At 44.0% G+C, this 25,950-nt stretch overlaps 1 protein-coding gene across 1 annotated transcript in view; it reads left to right on the forward strand.

The window, feature by feature from the left end:
• Positions 1 to 25,950, forward strand: part of kalrna (kalirin RhoGEF kinase a) — a 989,478-nt gene that overhangs the window by 608,204 nt on the left and 355,324 nt on the right. The window contains exons 21-23 of the mRNA XM_070875649.1: positions 290 to 405; positions 996 to 1,118; positions 12,376 to 12,558. Coding sequence (XP_070731750.1) covers positions 290 to 405; positions 996 to 1,118; positions 12,376 to 12,558 — 422 coding nt within the window. The remainder of the gene's footprint in view (positions 1 to 289; positions 406 to 995; positions 1,119 to 12,375; positions 12,559 to 25,950) is intronic.

The raw sequence follows: 25,950 nt of genomic DNA on the forward strand, positions 1-25,950 counted from the left end.
AAAACTGCCTGCTTGAATGATGTCACCCAGGAAGGTATGATTAGCCGAATTGTCTGTGATCCACCCTGGAGCACTTTATACCTTTATGAAAATGTTTACTTCGAACTCACTTTTACATTTGACTTCTGCCACTGAGCTTCCTGATGATGACAGTTCATGTTTAACTACATTGAGATTGGCTCTTCTTTCCTCATTCTGAGTGGATGAAAGCATTTAGTAGAAGACTAACGCTGGAAAAAGAGCCCCACATGCTGTGAGAAACCGACAGTGTTTTTGTTTTGTTGTGCAGCTATTCTGAGTGAGCTACTCCAGAGGGAGAACAGGGTCCTTCATTTCTGGACAATGAAGAAGAGGAGACTAGATCAGTGCCAGCAATATGTGGTGTTTGAAAGAAGTGCCAAACAGGTATGAGTTGTCTACCCCAGCAGTTAGATCATGTAGTTCACCATCATCCTTCAGTGATTGTTGTCAGATTGAAACCTTGGTAAAGCCTTTGCCGTCTTTGAAGCTCATGCAAGCAAGCAGTGTTTCCTGTCTCAAAAAAATAAAAGCTTCTTTGAACATGTCAACTTCCATGGGACCTGCTATTAGTAATAGTAACTAAGGGGTATAGATGGAAAATTACAGGCTGGGAATGCAAACCTTTGAGATATGTACTCCCAGTGCACACCAAGGAACAGGGCAGTAAAATTTGTACCTTTCATGTTTTGTTTATTTTCATTCTTTTCTGTTGAGATTTGATCACTGGTTGTAAGGGAAGGGGAGGACGGACACTGCATTAAGTTGCAAAGTTAATATAGTGCTTTACACAGAGAGTTGTGCTTTGTGTGATTTTTTTTTTCCATTTGTTTTTTGTGTAGCTCCAGCTTTGTTTTATGATGTAATGAATGATGGGAGGAAGACTAAAAGAATTTGATGCCATTGAATTTGGGGAGAGATCTTTGCCGTTTTCAGTAGAACATTTAGATTAGTCTTATTCCCTCTGCACCCAACAGGCTTTGGACTGGATCCAAGAAACAGGCGAGTATTACCTCTCCACCCATACCTCTGCTGGGGAAACTACTGAAGAAACTCAGGATCTTATGAAGGAATACGGTGAATTCAGAATTTCTGCCAAGGTAAGACTAAAGAAATTGTTGTCATTGTAGTAATTAATAACTTATCAATGTCTTTACCAAAAAATATTCCAGAGTGGCTATTATTCTTTTTGCAAACAAAATTAGTATTTGTAGTATATTTGAGCGAAACCTTAAAGCAGATGCCAAGATTGTCACATCAGATATAAAAACAGAAAATGCTGGAAATACTCAGCAGGTCAGGCAGCATCTATGGAGAGAGAAACCGAGTTAATGTTTCAGGTCGATGACCCTTCGTCAGAACTGGAAAAAATTAGAGATGTAACAGATTTTAAGCAAGTGTCGGGGCAGGGAAAGGGGGGAGGGTCGGAAAGAACAAAAGGGAAGGTACCTGATAGGATGGAAGGCAGAGGAGATTAAGAGACAAAAGGGATGATGGTGCAAAGCAAAAGAAGATGTTAATGGGACCAAGTTAAGAAACAAAAGTTGTGTCTAGATGAGGTATAAATGGAGATGGCAGAATCATCAACAGCTGCCATGGGGAAACAATAGGGGCAGGGACAGACCATAACCTCTGCCCCTATTCTAACTAAACAACCTGAAACATTGGCCCAGAAATCTCGGTCGGCTGCTTCCCTCGGGCGATCAGATAAAAAACTTTAAAAAGATGCGCACTTACCTGAAGCTCCTGCGCCCATGCGCGTTCCCGGTCCTGAGGCCTCCATTGACTGCGCTTCGCAGCGCGTGCACGTCAGGATGTGCGCAGGCCTGGAGCTGGAGTCACATAGCTCTGGACAGCCAATCAGGTAAAGTATGTGCTCATTCATAATAATGGGAATTCCATAAGTTGGAGTTCCCATTATTATGAATGAGAACCCTCCCCCCCCCCCCACAAACAAAACATTAATAAAAAATAGAAAAAATACATTATATATTTAACATGAATTTAAATTAAAGCTATTTATGTATTATTAAAAAAAATGTTTCTGATTTTCTTTTAAGTTTTTTAATGATGCTTTCAAATAAACTTAATGTAGTGACAGGATTTAAAAAAATAAAATGTGTTTTTTAAATTTAAATTTTTTTTTAAGTGTGTTTTAAAACTTCTATCCCTTAAAAGTAGGCTATGTGCCTGCTTTTTGTCAGGCGCAAGAGTTTTCAGGACATTTGCTGGGCAAGATATGGGTAAATACCTCAATCTTGCCCATGTGAATGTCCTGGCTGAGAGATATGGAAGATCCGTCTTGACAGATCGGAAAAGCCGATTTTCAGCACATGCGCATTGTTCTATGAAAACCGACTTTTGCAATGCCTTCCTGGGTCCGTACACACTCAGTACAGACCCGGGAGGCCAGAATTTCTGGCCCATGAACTCTGTTTCTCCCTGTACAGATGCTGTCTGGCCTGCTGAGTATTTCCAGCATTTTCTGTTTTTATTTCAGATTTTCAGCATCTGCAAATGTTGCTTTTGTTCTCACATCAGATGCACTGAGCTGATAAATCTTATGCCAGGTTCCCTGAATGTTTCTGCTTAGAAGAAAGAGAATATAAGAACATAAGAAATAGGAGCAGGATCAGGCCATTTGGCCCCTCGAGCCTGCTCCGCCATTTAATAAGATCATGGCTGATCTGATCATGGACTCAGCTCCACTTCCCTGCCCGCTCCCCATAACTCTTTACTACCTTATAGCTCAAAAATCTGTCTACCTCCACCTTAATTATATTCAATGACCCAGCCTCCACAGCTGGGGCAGAGAATTCCACAGATTTACAACCCTCTGAGAGAAGAAATTCCTTCTCATCTCAATTTTAAATGGGCGGCCCCTTAATCTGAAACTATGCCCCTTAGTTTTAGTTTCCTCTATGAATGGAAATATCCTCTCTGCATCCACCTTGTCGAGCCCCCTCATCATCTTTTATGTCTCGATAAGATCACCTCTCATTCTTCTGAATTCCAATGAGTATAGTCCCAACCTACTCAACCTTTCTTCATAAGTCAACCCCTTCATCTCAGGAATCAACCTAGTGACCCTTCTCTGAACTGCCTCCAATGTAAGTATATCCTTCCTTAAATATGGAGATCAAAACTGTATGCAGTACTCTAAGTGTGGCCTCAGCAATACCCTATACAGTTGTAGCAGGAGTTACCTGCTTTTATACTCTATCCCCCTTGCAATAAAGGCCAACATTCCATTTGCCTTCCTGATTACTTGCTGTACCTGCATACTAACTTTTTGTGTTTCAAGCACAAGGACCCCCAGGTCTCTCTGTACTGTAGCACTTTGCAATTTTTCTCCATCTAAATTATAATTTGCTTTTCTATTTTTTCTTCCAAAGTGGATGACCTCACATTTTCCCACATTATACTCCATCTGCCAAATTTTTGTCCACTCACTTAGCCTGTCTATATCCTTTTGCAAATTTCTTGTGTCCTCCTCACAATTTGCTTTCCCACCCATCTTTGTATATCTGCAAACTTGGCTACATCACACTCTGTCCCTTCATCCAAGTCATTAATATAGATTGTAAATAGTTGAGACTCCAGCACCAATCCCTGCGGCACCCCACTAGTTACTGTTTGCCAACCAGAAAATTACCTTTTTATCCCAACTCTCTGTTTTCTATTAGTTAACCAATCCTCTATCTATGCTAATATATTACCCCCAACCCCGTGAACTTTTATCTTGTGCAGCAACCTTCCATGTGGCACCTTATCGAATGCCTTCTGGAAATCCAAATACACCACATCCATTGGTTTCCTCCTTATCCACCCTGCTCGTTACATCCTCAAAGAACTCCAGCAAATTTGTCAAACATGATTTCCCTTTCATAAAACCATGTTGACTCTGCTTGATTAAATCATGCTTTTCCAAATGTCCTGCTACTGCTTCTTTAATAATGGACTCCAGCATTTTCTCAACGACAGATGGTAGGCTAACTTGTTTTTAGCTTCCTGCTTTCTGTCTGCCTCCTTTTTTAAATAGGGGCATTACATTTGTGTTTTCCAATCGCTGGGACTGCCCAGAATCCAAGGAATTTTGGTAGATTACAACCAATGCATCCACTATCTCTGAAGCCACTTCTTTTAACATAGAAACATAGAAACATAGAAAATAGGTGCATGAGTAGGCCATTCGGCCCTTCGAGCCTGCACCGCCATTCAATGAGTTAATGGCTGAACATGCAACTTCAGTACCCCATTCCTGCTTTCTCACCATATCTCTTGATCCCCCTAGTAGTAAGGACTACATCTAACTCCTTTTTGAATATATTTAGTGAATTGGCCTCAACAACTTTCTGTGGTAGAGAATTCCACAGGTTCACCACTCTCTAGGTGAAGAAGTTTCTCCTCATCTCGGTCCTAAATGGCTTACCCCTTATCCTTAGACTATGACCCCTGGTTCTGGACTTCCCCAACATTGGGAACATTCTTCCTGTATCTAACCTGTCTAAACCTGTCAGAATTTTAAACGTTTCTATGAGATCCCCTCTCATTCTTCTGAACTCCAGTGAATACAAGCCCAGTTGATCCAGTCTTTCTTGATATGTCAGTCCCGCCATCCCGGGAATCAGTCTGGTGAACCTTTGCTGCACTCCCTCTATAGCAAGAATGTCCTTCCTCAAGTTAGGAGACCAAAACTGTACACAATACACCAGGTGTGGCCTCACCAAGGCCCTGTACAACTGTAGTAACACCTCCTTGCCCCTGTACTCAAATCCCCTCGCTATGAAGGCCAACATGTCATTTGTTTTCCTAACCGCCTGCTGTACCTGCAGGCGGTTAAGACCCTAGGATGCAAGCCATCAGGTCCAGGGGACTTGTCTGCCTTTAGTCCCATTATTTTACAATGTGCTACTTCTTTAGTGATAGTGGGCCCAACTTTGGCCATGACTTGTATCAATTTTTTTGAAGTCAGTTTTTTCTGCCGTTAGTTAAAAAATGCCATTTTCCCCAAAACATTTGCTCCAGAGTAAGTCAGTTCGGTACGATTTTTTTTCAAAAGGGGGCATTCCCAGACACTTACGCCAGTTTTGGCCACTTACATTGAAACATAGAAACATAGAAAATAGGTGCAGGAGTAGACCATCCGGCCCTTCGAGCCTGCACCACCATTCAATAAGATCATGGCTGATCATTCCTTCAGTACCCCATTTCTGTTTTCTCTCCATACCCCTTGATCCCTTTAGCTGTAAGGGCCATATCCAACTCCCTCTTGAATATATCTAACGAACTGGCATCAACATCCCTCTGCGGAAGAGAATTCCACAGGTTAACAACTCTCTGAGTGAAGAAGTTTCTCCTCATCTCAATCCTAAATGGCTTACCCCTTATCCTTAGACTGTGACGCCTGGTTCTGGACTCCCCCAACATCGGGAACATTCTTTCTGCATCTAACCTGTCCAGTCCCGTCAGAATTTTATATGTTTCTATGAGATCCCCTCTCATCCTTCTAAACTCCAGTGAATACAGGCCCAGTCGATCCAGTCTCTCCTCATATGTCAGTCCTGCCATCCCAGGAATCAGTCTGGTAAACCTTCGTTGCACTCCCTCAATAGCAAGAATGTCCTTCCTCAGATTAGGAGACCAAAACTGAACACAATATTTCAGGTGGGGCCTCACCAAGGCCCTGTGCAACTGCAGTAAGACTTCCCTGCTCCTATACTCAAATCCCCTAGCTATGAAGGCCAACATGCCATTTGCCTTCTTCACCGCCTGCTGTACCTGCAAGCCAACCTTCAATGACTGATGAATCATGACACCCAGGTCTCGCTGCACCTCCCCTTTTCCTAATCTGCCACCATTCAGATAATATTCTGCCTTCGTGTTTTTGCCCCCAAAGTGGATAACCTCACATTTATCTACATTATACTGCATCTGCCATGTATTTGCCCACTCGCCTAACCTGTCCAAATCACCCTGCAGCCTCTTAGCGTCCTCCTCACAGCTCACACCGCCACCCAGTTTAGTGTCATCTGCAAACTGGCCACTTTGGCCAGCAAAAACCTACTCCAAAACGACTTAGATCAGCATATGGGGCCAGCTCTGAAAAACCTTGCAGGCAGTGAAGAAAAAGCAGCGTACATTCGGCAGACATTAGGGGAGGGAAGGGAACTGGAGAGGACCTCAACAACCAAGCACCAAACATTGCAAGGAAAAGCTCAAACAATTGGCCGCGATGCGGGGGCGAGGGAGGGTAGCCAGAGAGAGAGAGAGATGCTTTCTCCACCCCCCCCCCCCCAAAACACTCTTTCTCCTCCCTGCCCCAAAACACTCTTTCTCTTCCCCCCCCCCCCAAAAAAAACTCTCCTCCCTCCCCCATCACCCCCCCCACCCACCCCCAATCAAAACTCTCAAGCACAACCAATAAATAAAAAATAAAACCGAAGTTCTACCTCACCCGGGAATTCAGGAGGCTACTCGGCTGGGGATAGGGTGCGACGAGATCGGGGCATCCCTTCGGCCGGGGATAGGGGCTGCGAGCATCGGGTCCTGCTCACAGCCCGCAGAACACGCTGGGAGGGCAGTAGCATGTGCGCAGACTTTGCTGCGCATGCGCGCAGGTGCTGGCACTGTTTTCGGCGCAGGCCTGTTGCACCGCCCCCCATTTCAGAATGCATGGCACGCTGGGACTCCAGGGACTCTGAAGAGCAGCCAGGATGGGGCCCCTTTTTTCCGGTGCCCTTTCCAGTGCGCAAAATCAGTGCGCCAAAAAAAAGGGTTGGGCAAAGTTGGGCCCAGTGATTGTATTAAGTTCCCCCTTCCCTATAGCCCCTTGATTATCCGCTATTGGGATGTTTTTAGTGTCTTCTACCGTGAAGACCGATACAAAATATTTGTTCAAATATAATATCTTTAGTTGTTTAAAACTTTAAAGTTGCTTATAACTTTACCCTCTGATATCTTGCATGGTAAAGTTTAGGAGTCTAATATGAAAATAAATCACAGGCAAAGTGATGTCCAAAGTGACGCAGAAAGACAGAACCTTTTAGTTATCCATGGTACATTAGGATAGTGCATGTTGAATCAATGTACCAGAATGCTCTCTCTATAATGCTGTCTGAGGTTTAAGAGACACAGAAAAGCCAGTCTTACGACAAAGATATTTTTAGGGCGTGTTTTACACCAGAAATTAAGATTTAACTTAATTAAAATTACATTTTATATGGATTCATGAGGCTTTATTGCACAAAGCTGGAAAAGTAAATATTTGATTGGGGACACCAACAAATGGTATATACAGAAACTACACACACATAACCTGATTGTTTTGCTTCCTTGTTTCATTCTGTGTACTTTCTTTATTTCAGTCTTGAATTGTTTGACTTGTTGGGATAATCTTTCTATTACTATTATGATGAAGATTAAATGTAGATCGTGGCATGGATATACACCTATGTACACTGTTTGCAGTCTATAGTGCCAATATATTTGTGCTGTTAAGTTGAGTGTTTTTCTGTTATGGCTGCTGATCTCCATATTGTTTCTGCTATTGTGGAGTCTTGCAAAGTTTTCTGTGCAATCTATTTTGGTCCCATATGCAGTACATGCTGTGGTAATGCCTATCCTACCATTACATTTAAGGATGGGTTTTCATTTCTAGCTTTGAATCAATTGAAGTTAAGAACATAAGAACATAAGAAATAGGAGCAGGAGTAAGTCATTCAGCCCCTCGAGCCTGCTCCGCCATTCAATAAGATCATGGTTGATCATCGACCTCAACTCTACTTTCCCGCCTGATCTCCATTTCCCTTGATTCCCCTAAACTCCAAAAACAGCCTTGAATATATTCAGAGACACAGCATCCACAGCCGTCTGGGGCAGAAAATTCCAAAGGTTCACAACCCTCTGAGTGAAGAAATTTCTCTTCATCTCTGTCTTAAATGACATGCCCCTTATCCTGAGACTGTGCCCCCTAGTTCTAGACACTCCAGCCATGGGAAACAACCTCTCAGCATCTACCCTGTCAATCCCCTTCAGAATCTTGTATGTTTCAATGAGATCACCTCTCATTCTTCTGAACTCCAGAGAGCATAGGCCCATTCTACACAATCTCTCATCATAGGACAACCCTCTCACCCCAGGAATCAATCTAGTGAACCTCAGTTGCACAGCCTCCAAGGCAAGTATATCCTTCCTTAGATAAGGAGACCAAAACTCTGCACAGTACTCTAGGTATGGTCTCCCCAAGACCCTGTACAATTGTAGCAAGACTTCCTCACTCTTATACTCCAACCTCCTTGAAATAAAGGACAACATGTCATTTGCCTTCCTTATTGCTTGCTGTACCTGCATGCTAGCTTTCTATGTTTCTTGCACAAGGACATCCAAATCTCTCTAAACACCAACATTTAAAAGTTTCTCACCATTTAAAAAGTATTCAGATCCTTTTATTCTTCCTACCAAAGCGAATAACCTCCCATTTCCCCACTATTATACTCCATCTGCCACCTTACTACCCACTCACTTAGTCTATCTATATCCGTTTGCAGAGGCGTTGTGTTCTCCTCACAGCTAACTGTCCCACCTAGCTTTGTATCGTCAGCAAACTCAGATACATTACACTCGATCCCAAAAAGTTGCATTTTTCAATGCTCTGTTAATTTGTACTTCAACCTGGGAGAGACCAAATAAATTGAACAAATCCAAAGTTAAGATGTCTTTTCAGGCTATCAGAATTTCACATATATGACCCCTAATTATTGTAATAATTTGAAATTATTAAAGGAGCCTTATCACACAGTATCTTTATCTGTTGGGATGGGCACAGTGGGAGAGTCAGGTCAGTCTTCACTCATTCATTGCTGCTCTTACTTTGTGGCAAAGTTTATTTATCTATTGCTTTTGTGTAGCTGCGGAGTTATTTCAATTCATTCTTCAAGGTTATTGTTCTATGTGAGTTGCAATGAGTTGAATCAAATGCAGACCTGACATTCATGGGCTCTAAGTATTAAATAATGGTCTCAAGGGATATGTAGCAAAGGCAGGTAAATGGAGTTGAGGTACAGATCAGCCATGATCCAATAGAATGGTGAACAGGTTTGAGGGGCTGAATGGCCTGCTTCTGCTCCTATGTTTCTATCAAAGCAAGGTGCTCATATGTGACTTGCCCTCCTTACTGGCATTCTAATGATTGCAGTATTTGTTTTTCATTCCTGCCACAAAATCTTCCTTTTCTAAATGAGGAGGTGTGTGTGTGAGACAGAGAGAGAAACAGGCAGAGACTCACTTCAGACATAATAGACAGTACTGAATTAAACACCTGTGGTACCTTTTTTTAATGTGTTCTCAGCTCCTGGGATCCCCAATCCAGTGCAGATTTTTTAAATCTTTGAATTCAAATAATCTATTCTCTATTTTTTTCATTGAAAAAGTGAAATTCTGCCTTTGTATGTGAGAGTATTATGCAGCCAATGTCATTCCCGGCAGATAATGATGGTTGGATCCAATGTTCCTGCTAATTTTTGGGGGGATGCATAAGGGCTGTGCGGCCCATTCAAATTTTCATGTATGCACTGTTCTTTCCATTCTAAAGCTGTTGAGGGGCCTGCGCGGGACCTCCAGATCGCTGGCTGGCCGCGCAGCTTGACGGGAACATTGGTTGCATTTCTACCTCTCTCTCCCCCTTTAAGACACTCCTTAAAACCTACCTCTTTGACTAAGCTTTTGGTCACTTGTTCTAATATTACCTTACATGGCTTAGTGTCAAATGTTGTCTGATAACGCTCCTGTGAAGTGCCTTGGGACATTTTACTATGTTAAAGGCGCTATATGAATGCATGTTGTTTTATGGTATAACCACACAGAAATATTCGGCTCCAAATCCAGTAAAAGCCACAAAAACAACTTGCCTTTATATAGCACCATTAATGTAGAAACATTTCCCAATATGCTTCACAAAAGTGCAATCAGACAAAAACAGAACAGAACATTTATGGTTTTCCTGCAACAATGGATACAATCCAAAATTCAATCTCTAAAGTACTGTCAAAAGTTCCATAATAACATGTAATAAACATGGAAGATTTTACAGATGAACAGCTTGTAGGTGGATGCAGACCTAGGGAAAAGGAGGTGGAAAAATAAAAACAGAGAGGTATGTGATTGGATGGAGAGCAGGAGATGATTAACTGACAGAAGTGAGGATGGGTGCAAGGCAAAGGCAGAAATTAGAGAAACAAAAGTTGTGTCCAGAGGATGTGTGAATGATTGCAGCAAAATTGCAGAGAGGGATGGTAGCATCGAAAATCTGCCTGACCTGCTGAGTGTTTCTAGCATTTTCTGCTTTTATTTTGGATTCCTAGCAGCTGCAGTATCTTGCCTTTTATGTAATTTGACTTAGTCACCTTAAATCAATGGCCCTGATAACACATTGTGAATTACATGAAATAATGTTCCCTTTATTCCCAATAACATCGAAAACATACCATCATAATAACATTTTCATTACACCAGATTACCCTTCTTTGTTATTAAACATATCCTCCAAATTCCTGTGAGCAACACCACAGGAGTTTTACTGTATGTATATAGACATACAGGCAAATATATCTCTATTATATATTAAAAATGGTGAGTGGTCACAACATTCTACTGGTTGTTACACTTGTGCCACTAAGACTGCAACTGTACTCAAGCCCTTTCTGCTGCTTCTAACTGTAATACTTACCATCCGCCACAGGGTGGCACTGCAGCAATACATTTCCGAGAGCTTGGCAGACATATTGCTAAAGGTAAGTAAAGACAAGTAATGCGCCTCAAAGATAACAGAAATCTGTGCTTACTGATTTCGTACTCCTGTTTTTGCTGAGTAGCATAGATGTGACTCCTGAAACTTCCTCGCCTCTTCAATTTAGTGATAGTATTGTTGATGCTGTGACTTTCTTTCTTTTCTTGACTGCCCGCCAGGCCACTGATCTTCTCTGCCTACCACTGCTGGCTGCTTAGCTGGACTCACTCAATCACTCACCTGCTCGTCTACCTACCAACCTTGCAGTACTTCAGCCCTGTCACTCACCTGTTCGCCCACCTCATTGATCTTGCAGTATTGCGGCCCTGTAACTCACTGCTGCTGCTGGTAACCTTATGGTAACCAGATTGAAAAGCTGTTTCTCTCCCTGTTGATCGGCCTCTTGACAGCCTTGTATTTTTTCCCCTCCCACTCAGACTTCCCCTTCCTGGCCTTCCCAGCTGTACCTTTCCCCTCTCCCCTCTCCCTTATTCTCATCTCCTATTTTCACAGTCCTAATCAACCCTGATCCGGTTATTTTTCACTTTCCTTGGCTTAAAGATTTTTCAGCAAAAGGCTGTGAAATTGATAGATTTGTGTTAGGTAACCATATCGACTGATATGGGGCAAAGGTAGGTAAAGGAGTTGAGGTACAGATCATCCATGATCTAATTGAATAGTGGAACAGGCTCGAGGGGCTGAATGACCTATTCTGTTGCTATGTTTCTATGATTGCACTTTGTCTTGGCTCTCCATTTACAATGCAATGACAGGTCTGAACAGATAACACATGAAACATTCTGTGCTCTACATGCCCTGTAACATGGTAGTTTGTTCCCTTATATCCTAAACATGTACAGGAACCTATCCCACCTGTTTCATAAAAACATAAGAAATAGGAGCAGACTTAGGCCATTTGGCCCCTCAAGCCTGCTCCTCCTTTCAATGAGATCATGGCTGATCTTCTACCTTAACTCCACTTGCCTGCACTATCCCCATATCCTTTGATTCCCTTAATATCCAAAATTCTATCGATCTCTGCCTTGAATATACTCAACGACTGAGCTTCCACAGCTCTCTGGGGTAGAAAATTCCAAAGATTCACAACCCTCTGAGTGAAGAAATGTCTCCTCACCTCAGTCCTAAATGGCTTACCCTTTATTCTGAGACTGTGACCCCTGGTTCTAGACTCCGCAGCCGGGGAAACACCCTCCCTGCATCTGCCCATTTCTATCTATTGTTGGTTATTGGTGCATCTAAATTGTTCAATAGATGTCTTTATGTGACATGATGTATTTCTGCTGACTACAGTGAATAATCCAGTCAGCAGAGAAAATAAACTAATGCAATGGTTAGCAGATTATATTTCCATAGTAGATGATTGGGAAATGCACTGACTCCTGGAAGAAGCAGCGTAAAGATGAAGGCAGAGGACACAGTAACTAATCATTCATTTCAAAAAGAAGGAGGAGCTTACAAAGGGCATCATTCTTCTTGAATTGGAATGGGGTAAGAATTTACACCACAGTTTCATCTATATTGATGCAAACAATATTTCTTCTCTAACCCAGCAAACCAAGGAGAAGGTGAAGCTCATCATTCAGCTGGCTGACAGTTTTGTAGAGAAGGGACATGCACATGCCTGTGAGATTAAGAAATGGGTCACGGCTGTGGATAAGCGCTATCGAGATTTCTCGCTGAGAATGGGAAAATACAGATCATTTTTGGAAAAGGGCCTTGGAATCACATCAGAGGTAAGCAGGACCACTCGGCCGCACTCTCTGGGTATTGTGTGAATAGTTGGTCAAGGAATTTTGTCTCTCTTCATTTTTATGGAAGTCTTATCTAGCTCCAGGCTTCAAAAAGCAAATTAGATGATAGACCTTCCATAGGCATAGTTTGCTGGCACAAGAGTGTAGTGTTAATTGTCATAAATCAAAAAACAAGGCCCTAAATTTCCTCAGACTTTCTGCCACTGTGCGGTAACTTTGTCGGAAGTGCCTAAACGGGTTTTCGGCCAATGCCGCTGACGAAGTTACAATGGAGCAGCAGCAGAAAGGAAACTCAGGGCCAAAATTTTTTTTTCTTGACTGTGATGTTAAATGCTGACACTGGCTATTTAATCTTTGCCATAAAATGACACTATCGGAAAGGACTTAAGGAGCATTCATTAATCTTAGATTTCCTTCACAGGAAAATTCACTGGGTCTATAGCAACAAAGATTCCTAATTGTATCTGCACCATTTTATTGGATAACGGGCACTTAGATTGTTCTGTGCATAAACCCAGATCACCTGAAGTTCAGCTAATCATATCCTTAGTCCCTCTCAGCACTGTGTAAAATTAGTAAGAACACTTACTTAATTCAGGAGAACAAGTGCTACAATAAACAAAATCCGATGGATCGTGGTTTGGACACTTCTGAACTACCCCGGTGGACTACGATATAGATGAATACCCAGGTTCACATTCACTAGCTGACCAGAGAAATCGGACAATTCAGAATAACACCAGAGCTGAACTTTTAAAAGTTCACCTGCCTAATACTTGATTTCCAGCTGCCAACACCAACATTTGAGAGTATGGAGATGTGCAAGTTTCACCACGGTAGTAGCAAAGCTGTGCTGTGCAGACACGCAATGGATAAAAACAAAAATTCTGGACTAGATTATTTTCGTGGAGGCAAGCAACTCCAGATTCCAAACATTGTGTCAAAGTTCAGATTTTTGTTGTTAATTGATCTAATACTCTATCAGCAAAGTCACAATTGATAGCCTTGTGTGTTTTACGTGCACATTTAGGGAGCAAAATTCCCTTGCTTGAGAGGCCCATTAGCGCCTCCAGGTGGTAGTAACATGGCGCAAGACACTTTTCACCCAGGGGGGACAGGGGAAGGTGCTACCAGCTCCAGGGAAATTACTCGGGAGTTTGCAGAAGCGCTATCATGGCAGTGTCGCACCCCGTGGATAGTGCCCTGGGCCACCGTGCAACCGCCGATGATGCCATCACTGTGCACGCCGATCCCTTTCCGCACCACAGCCTGCGAGGTTGGTACAAGCGGGTGTCAGCACCAACTTTGCAGGTCGCAGAGCTGGCTGACATCTGCTCGCGGGGCGAAAGTTAAAGGGGAGGTCGCCAGCACCCTGCGCCGCCATCTTAGTTTTTTAGCCGACTCTCGGCTCGGCTAGGCTACCTATTACTTTCCATGATCTGGGCCGACATCGTGCAGCCCGGCACTCCGTTTTGGGTGCCGCCTGCCGTCCCCGGTAGCACGCTGCCCTGGTGGTCCAGCGGAGGCCATCAGAGGCCTTGCAGAGTGTGCAGCAGCCCTACCCTTTAAGCGAAGGGGAGGGGCATTGAAGCATGTCAGTGCTACACGGAGCATCCTCGTAGCACTGCACTACTCGCCTCAACATCGCCCCGGGACCTGTCCCTAAAGAAAGTGGAATGTGCAAAATTGCGCTCACTTCCTTTGAGGGGCAGTAAGCCCAGTTCAGTGTCCGGGCGGGACCTCTGCGCCGGGTGCAGGCAGTCCTGCCCCGAGCAAGTTACAGCCCCCAATCGGGGTGCAGGGCAATTTTACCCCCTTAATTTCTGAACTATATTTTCAAAATGACCTATTTTATTGGCTCATTTCCTTGAATAGAATGTCATCCCTGTAAGCAGGTTTATGGTTAAAAACAGGATAATAGCAAATATGAAAGTTCAACAGTCTACTGCTCAAATCTATATTAATCCTTAGACCTAATCCAAAAAGCAAACTTCAATTCCTTTTCAATAAAAGTAATCTCCCAGTGTGGACAAAGTGCCCTTGCAGTCACTGTGTAAACACGTTTTACCTTGGATTCTCACAAAAGATGTGGAAATTGATACCATTGAATGTAGTTCCTACTGCTTTGCTGCTAAAGTAACTGCTCAAATATGAATGTAATGCTACACCTCTGAGGCACGAACAACAGAATGTGTGCACTGAAGTGGATGTCTTCAAACCACATCAGTCCAGTTTACCCTCATTGTTGCATTAAACAGTGCATTTCTAGAGGACCTGCCCAGGACTGTGGCCCTAAAATTACTGGGTTGCAGAGGGTACAGCAACAACAAATTGTATTTATGTAGCGCCTTTAGTGCAGTGATACGTCCCAACGTTGTTGTTGTTGTATATGTTGGCAATGACGCCTTTGTGGAGGCAAGAGTTTTTGACAGGGCTGATGTACACTGAGGTTCTAATTGAGAAACACCCTAATATATAATCCCTGAAGAAGCAGTCACTACATATGACAGTGTTGATGTCATCCGTCCTAAATTCCATTATTTCCATCTTTCCATCCACCTTTATGAATGAGTGCCAATATTTAAAAGGCACAGTTGACCAGGATTCTTCATCAAGATAGAAGTACTTGGTTAAAGGGCCACTGCTCAGATGAGATCAATTGCCATGGCTTTTGGCCATATCAGTGACTCACTGCAAAAAGAAATTACTGTTATACTCAGGACACCTTTCCCTATATTCTACATTTCCCTCGGCAAACATTGTATTTCAATAGAATGAAGATCTGAGGGCTGCACAATGATTTTCCCACTTTGTAAGATCAATATGCTGGAGCAGCAGGAGGCTGTAAAAGTAGCCTGATTAATCCAGCAGCACCAGAGGAGTGTCAGACCATCCTGGAACTACCCATCCAGCAGGATCTATGGGCTCTGTTTTCCTATTTGCCAATTTTTGGCGCCCAGGAGGATGTACGGCTGATTTTTTTTTTGTGCTTGTTTGCACCGGAAAAAAAATCGGGACTTTTGCCAAAGAATTAATTGAATTTTGCGCAGCGCTCTCCTGGGGGGCGGAGCTTCAAGTCTGTGCTAGAAACTCTCTGGACATGCGCGAAAAGCTGAAGTTGCCAGGGCAACCAGAGACGCGTAAGCAAGCTGAAGCCCGCTCCTCTCTTTCGTTCATAATGACATTCATACTGAGGGATTAGCGATTGTAAGACAACTTTATCAAGACATAAACATCATTAGCAGTTGATCACTGCTGTATTCTGTACCCCAAAATGATAACCTGCTCATTTCTATACCATACAATCCAGCATTTAAAAAGTGAAATCCGCTGGGCCAGCTGCAATCCCAGGCCCCCGAAGGACCTCTCCCCCTGCTGGACCCGCGGCCACCGCTCCGCCCCGCCCCCCCCCCCACCGCAGCTGGACCCGCTGCAATCCTCGGCCGAATGGCCCTCCCACTCCCGAACTTCAACTTGCAGGGGGTGCGGGACTGAGCGGGGGGGGGGGGGGGGCCATTCGGCCGGGGATTTCAGTGGGTCCAGTTGGAGGGGGAGCAGTCCTTTCGGCCTGTAAATCTTCTTCCCTTGCTCCAAAAAGAGTTTCCTGTGAAAAAAAGGTATTTTATTGTGTATTCTTATTGCCTCGCTCCTGTCCGCTTGTGCGCCGCGCCGATTCTTTAAGTTAACAAACGTTTTTTTTTGCGGAGCTTTTGGGCAGTGTGCACTGAAAAAAAATCATGGACGGCCAAAATCGATGAAGTCCACAAAAACGGCGTCCGATCCCGTTTGACTCGTGTCAGTGCCAAAAAATTTTAAACTGCCGCACATGGTCGGCACCGGCGTCCAAACGTTGGCGAAAGTTGGAAAGTGAGTATTTCACGCCAAAACACGTTTGGACACAAAAAACAGCGCACAATTATGACGAAAATAGAGCCCACGCACACTCTCTAAGACCTTTCCCAAGGTGCTCTGCTCAGGACACATTAGTCATGAAGTTTTGGAGGAGCCCTTGTTTATGCAGAGCCCAGATCTGCAACCGAGGTCTACAGCATAGGCCATTCTGACTGTGGCAGAGAAAGTGACCACAACTCTTAACTTTAATAACATAAGCTTATTCCAGGGAGCCACGCGGAACTTTTGCTGTGCTCTGCGAAGGCAAGTACCTAATACCCTCTTTGCCAGGGCATCTCAATTCATACAATTTGACAGTGCTTACAGGCAGATGAGTCAGAGGGCTATTAAAGTTAGAATTATTGATTGCAACCATGCAGAATGGTGTGGTCCAAAGGTAAATCCCCATATTTAACCACGAAGAGCTTGTGAAACACAAAGGGCTAGAACCTCCACTTTTTTTGCATGCTTAACACCCACTTAACGCCCATTTTACCACTGAAATGACGTATAACTCCCATATATTGCCCATTCTGGCACAAAATGGAAACTGAGACGGGCTTTTTTAGGAGACTTATCGGCGAGCGTTATTTTCCCAATGGGCTTAACGCCGAGAAAAAATATCACCGCCTGCCCACTTTTATTGGGTGGAATCAGCAGAATGGATGAATTCAACGTCCATAACATCGCCCAACGTTAGTTTCCGAACGGAATTAATGCCGAGATTCAATATTAACGCCCGGCAACTGTTTTCTGTCGTAAAGAACATATTTACCTATAATATCTTTGGAGAGCACACAACACACAACGTGTAAGATGGCTGCAGGTTCCGGAATCGTCTGACCTGCTGGTCCGGTGACCTGCTCTTTATTAAACAGCACTAGCTGCAGTATCACAGGTGTTCACAGTGTGGAGCTACAGACATTACATTTCTCCCTCCTTAATGAAGAAGTTATTATAACAAGCAATCATCATACATAACTTACATGGTTATACATAACAAAGGATATGGACTTATTTTGCCATATTTACAAATCAAGCTTCACCACTTTTCTGTTTTGAAGAGGATACCTTTGCTCTCAAACAGAACTTTCCAAACATGGTGTTGAATTTAAACTCATTCGAGGCTGATCCTCCAAGGGATGCCCTTGATTTTCATTTGAACTCTCTCTAACTTCAGACTGTTTGTTTTCCTGACTCGGACTCAGACTTAAATTCTGACTTTCCCTTGGATTTGTTTCCAGTACATTGGATGTAGGATATGCTACTGGTGTATCAAAACTATCTGATGAGTCAGAAATAATTGAATCACTCCCACTCTCAACTACTTCCATGTCTGTGGGTAAAATATGATCAATGTGAACAAACCTAACCTGTCCATTATCAAACATCTTGACCAAATATGTGCGAGGACCACATATCTTCACCACTCTTCCTGGTAACCACTTTACCCATTTATGGTGATGGTTCTTCATTCTCACCTTCTGATTTAATTTCACACTTCTCTCTTTTACTCTACCTCTATCATGATTCTCTTTCTGTCTTAATTGTGTCTCTTTTATGGACTGTACCAAGTTTGGTTTGAACAACGAGAATCTGGTTCATGGCTGTCGTTTGAGAAACAGCTCTGCTGGTGTTTTACCAGTAGTTGTGTGAGGAGTATTACGATACGTTATTAGAAAATTAGTCAATTTGTGGTCCAATGACAACTGTCGTTTCTTTGGATTTGGATCCAACATTTGTTTGATCAGGGCACGTTTTGCAATTTGTACAGTGCGCTCTGCTGCACCATTCGAAGCAAGGTGGTATGGTGGAACCTTGGTATGTTTCACACCATTTTTGCTCGTGAACTGTGCAAATTCTTCTGAATGAAATTGTGGTCCATTATCTGAAATAATTTCTTCTGGGAGGCCAAATGAAGAAAATAACCTTCGCAAAATGTCTAATGTTTTACTTGTTGTTATTTTACACATTGGAAACACCTCGACCCACTTTGAATGGCTATCAATCACAATAAACAATTGCTGTCCTAGCTCAGCAAAATCAATATGTAGCCTTTGCCACACCCTGGGAGGCCATTTCCATGGCTGTAATGGTACTGATGGTGGTTGCTTGCTTACCGATTGACATGTCATACACTGACTTACCATGTACTCTATATCTTTATCAAGACCTGGCCACCATAAGTAACTACATGCAAAACTCTTGGTCAAGCACGTTACCAGGTGCTGGTCATGGAGGTCTCCTAATAATTTGGACCTGAATTTATTTGGTATAACAACTCTTGCACCCCACATGATACAATCTTTATCGACTGATAATTCATTCCTGCGAATGAAGAATGGATGAATATCTTTGTCTGTTACCTGGTTTGGCCATCCATTTGTAATATACTCATACACCTTTGACACAACTGGGTCATGTTTGGTTGCTCTACCAATCTCTTCAGCTGTGACTGACAGTTGATCAATGTATGAAAAATAGAACACCTCTTCCCTATCGGGTGTAACTTGTGATGGGGAAGGCAATCTAGACATAGCATCAGCATTACTGTGATCAGCTGATCATCTTTATTCAATATCATATGTATATGCTGACAAAATCAAAGCCCATCTCTGCATTCGGGCTGCAGCTAATGTTGGAACTTGGGACTTTGGATGGAGGATTGCTGTCAGGGGCTTATGGTCCGTAACGAGAGTAAACTTACGACCATACAAGTATTTGTGGAACTTCTTGACCCCAAAAATGAATGCCAAAGCCTCCCTTTCGATTTGTGCATAATTACGCTCACTGGCACTGAGAGTGCATGAAGCAAAAGCAATTGGTCTTTCCGCCCCACTACGTAATACATGAGAGATTACCGCCCCAACTCCATATGGAGAGGCATCACATGCTAGCTTGATCTCCTTGGATATATCATAGTGAACTAACATGGTGCTCTCTTCCAAATTGCTTTTACACTCCTTGAATGCTGTATCGCATTCTTTTGACCACTTCCAATGGACTTGTTTTTTCAATAGGTCATTCAGTGGATGTAAGAAATGACGTATAACGCCCATATATCGCTCCTTCTGGCTCAAAATGGAAACTGACGGACTTTTTTAGGAGACTTATTGCTGAGCGTTATTTTCCCAATGGGCTTAACGCCAAGAAAAAATATCACTGCCTGCCCACTTTTTTGGGGCGGAATCAGCAGAATGGGCGAATTCAACGGCCATAATATCGCGCAGCATTACTTTCCAAATGGAATTAACGCCGAGATTCAATATTAACACCCGGCGACTGTTTTCTGTCGTAAAGAACATATTTCCCCAAACTAGCGACCATGGAGATCACCCATCTTCAATTTCACCACCTCGCACACATATCGCCCACAGTATCGCTCGCTCAGAAAACTGCCCACAAAAAGTGGAACTAACCGGAAAGAACGGCAGCGGTGTGGCTGGCAGTTGTTAACATAGAAACATAGAAAATAGGTGTAAGAGTAGGCCATTCGGCCCATCGATTCTGCATCACCATTCAGTATCATGGCTGATCATTCTCTCAGTACCCCTTTCCTGCTTTCTCTCCATACCCCTTGATCCCTTTAGCCGTAAGGGCCATATCTAACTCCCTCTTGAATATATCCAATGAACTGGCATCAACAACTCTCTGCGGTGGGGAATTCCACAGGTTAACAACTCTCTGAGTGAAGAAGTTTCTCCTCATCTCAGTCCTAAATGGCCTACTCCTTATCCTAAGACTGTGTTCCCTGGTTCTGGACTTCCCCATCATCGGGAACATTCTTCCCGCATCTAACCTATCCAGTCCCGTCAGAATCTTATAAGTTTCTATGAGATCTCCTCTCATCCTTCTAAACTCCAGTGTATAAAGGCCCAGTTGATCCAGTCTCTCCACATATGTCAGTCTCGCCATCCCGGGAATCAGTCTGGTGAACCTTCGCTGTACTCCCTCAATAGCAAGAACGTCCTTCCTCAGATTAGGAGACCAAAACTGAACACAATATTCCAGGTGAGGCCTCACCAAGGCCCTGTACAACTGCAGTAAGACATCCCTACTCCTATACTCAAATCCCCTAGCTATGAAGGCCAACATACAATTTGCCTTCTTCACTGCCTGCTGTACTTGCATGCCAACTTTCAATGACTGATGAACCATGACACCCAGGTCTCATTGCACCTCCCCCTTTCCTAATCTGCCACCATTCAGATAATATTCTGCCTTCGTGCTTTTGTCCCCAAAGTGCATAACCTCACATTTATCGACATTATACTGCATCTGCCATGCATTTGCTCACTCACCTAATCTATCCAAGTCACCCTGCAGCCTTTTAGCATCCTCCTCACAGCTCCCACCGCCACCCACTTTAGTGTCATCTGCAAACTTCCAGATATTACACTCAATTCCTTCATGTAAATCATTAATGTTGTAAATAGCTGGGGTCATAAGAACATAAGAACATAAGAATTAGGAACAGGAGTAGGCCATTTAGCCCCTCGAGCCTGCTCCGCCATTCAAAAAGAACATGGCTGATTCAGCTCCACTTACCCGCCCGCTCACCATAACCCTTAATTCCCTTATTGGTTAAAAATCTATCTATCTGTGATTTGAATACATTCAATGAGCTAGCCTCAACTACTTCCTTGGGCAGAGAATTCCACAGATTCACAACCCTCTGGGAGAAGAAATTGCTTCTCAACTCGGTTTTAAATTGTCTCACCCGTATTTTGAGGCTGTGCCCCCTAGTTCTAGTCTCCCTGACCAGTGGAAACAACCGGTCCCGGTACTGAGCCCTGTGGCACTCCACTAGTCACTGCCTGCCATTCTGAAAAGGACCCGTTTATCCCGACTCTCTGCTTCCTGTCTGCCAACCAGTTCTCTATCCACGTCAGTACATTACCCCCAATACCATATGCTTTGATTTTGCACACCAATCTCTTGTGCGGGACCTTGTCAAACGCCTTTTGAAAGTCCAAATACACCACATCCACTGGTTCTCCCTTGTCCAATCTACTAATTGCATCCTCAAAATATTCCAGAAGATTTGTCAAGCATGATATCCCTTTCATAAATCCATGTTGACTTGGACCGATACTGTCACTGCTTTCGAAATGCGCTGCTATTTCATCTTTAATAATTGATTCCAACATTTTCCTCACTACTGATGTCAGGCTCACCGGTCTATAATTACCTGTTTTCTCTCTCCCTCCTTTTTTAAACAGTAGTGTTACATTAGCTACCCTCCAGTCCATAGGAATTGGTCCAGAGTCGATAGACTGTTGGAAAATGATCACCAATGCATTCACTATTTCTATGGCCACTTCCTTAAGTATTCTGGGATGCAGACTATCAGGCCCCGGGGATTTATCGGCCTTCAATCCCATCAATTTCCCTAACACAATTTCCTGCTTTATAAGGATATCCTTCAGTTCCTCCTTCTCACTAGACCCTCGATCCCCTAGTATTTCTGTCTTCTTTCGTGAAGACAGAACCAAAGTATTTGTTTAACTGGTCTGCCATTTCTTTGTTCCCCATTATAAATTCACCTGAATCTGACTGCAAGGGACCTACGTTTGTTTTCACTAATCTTTTTCTCTTCACATATCTATAGAAGCTTTTGCAGTCAGTTTTTATATCCCAGCAAGCTTCCTATCATACTCTATTTTCCCCCTCCTAATTAAACCCTTTGTCCTCCTCTGCTGTATTGCAAAATTCTCCCAGTCCTCAGGTTTGCTGTTTTTTCTGGCCAATTTATATGCCTCTTCCTTGGATTTAACACTATCCTTAATTTCCCTTGTTAGCCACGGTTGAACCACCTTCCCTGTTTTATTTTTAATCCGGACAGGGATGTACAATTGGTGAAGTTCATCCATGTGATCTTTAAATGTTTGCCATTGCCTATCCACCGTCAACCCTTTAAGTATCACTCGCCATCTATTCTAGCCAATTCACGTCTCATACCATCGAAGTTACCTTTCCCTAAGTTCAGGATCCTAGTCTCTGAATTAACTGTGTCACTCTCCACCTTAATAAAAAATTCTACCATATTATGGTCACTCTTCCCCAAGGGGCCTCGCACAACAAGATTGTTATTTAGTCCTTTCTCATTATACATCACCCAGTTTAGGATGGCCAGCCCTCTAGTTGGTTCCTCAACATATTGGTCTAGAAAACCATCCCTAATACACTCCAGGAAATCCTCCTCCACCGCATTGGTACCAATTTGGTTAGCCCAGTCAATATGTAGATTAAAGTCGCCCATGATAACTGCTGTACCTTTATTGCACGCATCCCTAATTTCTTGTTTGATGCTGTCCCCATCCTCATTACTACTGTTTGGTGGTCTGTACACAACTCCCACTCGTGTTTTCTGCCCTTTGGTATTCCGCAGCTCTACCCATACAGATTCCACATCATCCAAGCTAATGTCCTTCCTTACTATTGCATTAATTTCCTCTTTAACCAGCAACGCTACCCCACCTCCTTTTCCTTTCTGTCTATCCTTCCTAAATGTTGAATACCCCTGGATGTTGAGTTCCCAGCCTTAGTCACCCTGGAGCCATGTTTCCGTGATGCCAATTACATCATATCCGTTAACTGCTATCTGCGCAGTTAATTCGTCCACCTTATTCTGAATACTCCTCGCATTGAGGCATAGAGCCTTCAAGCTTGTCTTTTTAACACCCACTCTTAAGTGAGGAACTGATATCGGAAAAATTTGAATGAAAGAGCGCTGATGTGAGTGACAACGCTGACACACTGCTGTGTGTGTGCAGCTCAGACATCAATGGTACCCATCAGCTTGGTGCCAGTTAAAGTTTACATTGATTGATGTTAAATTGTATTTAACCCATTTGTGGTAAGGAATCACCAGTGTGTAACGGTCTAGCTATCTGAGACAATGCGCAACAACGTTATATTCAATAACTAAAGTTTAATACCAACATTGGTCTGAAATCAAAAGTATCACAGCCAATAACACCCAACCCCCACCCAGATCCCACTTTTTCCACCATTGATATCAATCACATGTTCAACATGTCCAGCAACACAGAATACAAAGGCAAGGCAGGAGCGTGGTCCCCAACCCCCATACGTTGCAACAAATTGCATACACCCAGATGGAAATATAACACAGCCATCACCTGCGACCATGCACCTCACTTTCCTTCCCCGCTCTCCTTCTCCCTACCTCCATCCCTTCCCCTCCTTGCTCCACAGCGCCTGACCGAGGAGCTCCTCAGGTGGTGCCTCATTGGAGGGGGATGAAGGCAGATGCATTGGTTGGACTGGTACGGGAGCAGGGGGTGCCGAGGGGGCAACATTCTCTGATGCAGAAGCAGGATCTTAGTCCTTGCTCTCATCTCTCGTTCGCAGTGGTGGTGTGGGACCTAGGGGTGGAGTGCCGCACTCTGGGACCACTGGGAGGGCTGTGGCAGCAGTGCACTCCGCCATGCGCGGAATGTACTCGGTCATGGTGGTCAGGGGTTGGGCTATGCCTCCAAAGCTTCGATGAGCTCGTCGCCACTGTCTGCAGTCCTCCTGGACAACTGTACCATCTCTCCGCTGTCATGTCGCACTCATGGAACAGATCCACAAGACCTCCGCGGGGTCGGCGCCGTCCTGCGGACAAATAGGGTGCCCTGTGGAGAGGTGCTTGGGGCCGGCACCTCCAGAGTGGAGGCGGGAATGACCGGAGGACCACTAGAAGGCCTTGGGGTGGAATGGTTTCTGGAGCGTGGCGATGTAGGTTCTTCGAAGTCCGTGCTCTCAACTGTCGAAAACAGACCCAGCGGATTGACAGACGACACTCAGAGCTCCTCAGCACCAAATGTAGTAGGATCGTCCGCCGACTCCTGCCCTCTGCCCCCACCTCCTGGCACCTGTGGCCTTGCCTGGGGCCGTGCTGCTGGCTGAGCTGCAATACACAAATGAGGTTGTTAGAGGAGACGGGGTGCTAGGTTGACAAGGTGAGTCCAGCGCTACACACAGCATATACATGACAAAGCATCACCGCTCTCAAAATCATCGCAGACATCACATTTCATCACCATCAACACATTGTGCATTGCAATGATTTTCATTAGGCCAGCATTATTTCTATTAAACTTTTAGAAATCATCTATCATATATGATTAGTCGGATATGAGTTGGTGTGGCATCTATTGACTTTACATCACGCAATGGTGTAAGCTTTACTCATGTGGCATCACTTCAGGGTCTGCAGATGTACCCGTGGCTGTCCGGGTGTGCTTCCCCACGAGTGCTGGCACTTGCTCCTCCATCTCTATGATGTCGCTGGGGACTGGTGGCCCTCCACCCGTTCGCCTCTGCATGGACCTCATCGTCGATAGCTTCTTCTGTAAAAGGTGACAGGACGACATGGCATGAGATCATTGCATGATATCATTGCTAGGTACTGTCACAGAGACTAATACAACACATAACTGACAGATGTAATCATGATTATTATGATTATTATTCTTTACCTAAAGACATACACCATGACCGCTTTGAGTAAAGCATTTCCGGTAAAAGTGCAAGACCTCGCATCTGCTGATAGTCACTCATCACTGTTACAAATCAAATTATATCAATACATAAGTACATATAAATCAATGTAATACTCTTGCGGATCCCACAAGGTCGTTCCATCATTTGCGGCATTGGTTGCCCTCACGCACCTCGTTGGTCACCGACGAGACCATCTCTGTTAGCTCGGTCCATATCCTCTGGTAGGCCTTTTGGGGTGGGCTTCCCACGCCCTCCCTGTGTCAAATCACCCCAGCGTGATTTGACCTACTGCGGGAGAGAGGCATTTGCCTCGTCTGAGAACCACGTGGCTTTTCTGCGGCCTCTAATGTGCTCCTCTCCACCTCACTGCTCTCTCCAGCGTCAGTCCCCACAGCGTGCTGTGATGCCTCCTCCTCTCCCTCCATTATAGGGCAAATTCAGTCAAATATGAGGCTGGTAACAACTACCTTTTGTCTGGCTACTTGCTGTGAAGCTCTAAAGTCTCCCTCCTTCCTCCTAAAGCAGCCACACCACACCCAGACATGCCTTCAGTCCCTCTGAGCTCCCTCTCTGTCTCCTCTTCTGCGCATGTCATGGTGACCCTTGACCTCCAGAATCGCGGGAATCGAGCGTTGCCATGCCGTTGCTAAGAACGTCCACACTTTACGGCAGTAGGTCAAAAAAATTTAACGCTCGCGCCCATTTGAGATCGCTCGCGGTAACGCCCATTTTGAAAAATGTAAACTCGGTGTTTTGAGAATGAGCGAGAAGCCGGTGATCTGAAAACCCTTTTCTACCGCCCACATCGGAAATAACGCCCATTTTGGGGCGATAACCTCAAAAGTGGAGGTTCTAGCCCAAAGACTTTTATTCTCTAATTGTGCATCTCAATGACAGGCACAGCTTGTTTTGGGAGCTGTCACATTGCTTTTATACGTCATCAATCCAGTGTCTCATCTGTATTTTAAC

This window comes from Pristiophorus japonicus, chromosome 3 (genome assembly GCF_044704955.1).
Source record: "Pristiophorus japonicus isolate sPriJap1 chromosome 3, sPriJap1.hap1, whole genome shotgun sequence".
In the NCBI taxonomy this organism is placed as follows: domain Eukaryota; kingdom Metazoa; phylum Chordata; class Chondrichthyes; family Pristiophoridae; genus Pristiophorus; species Pristiophorus japonicus.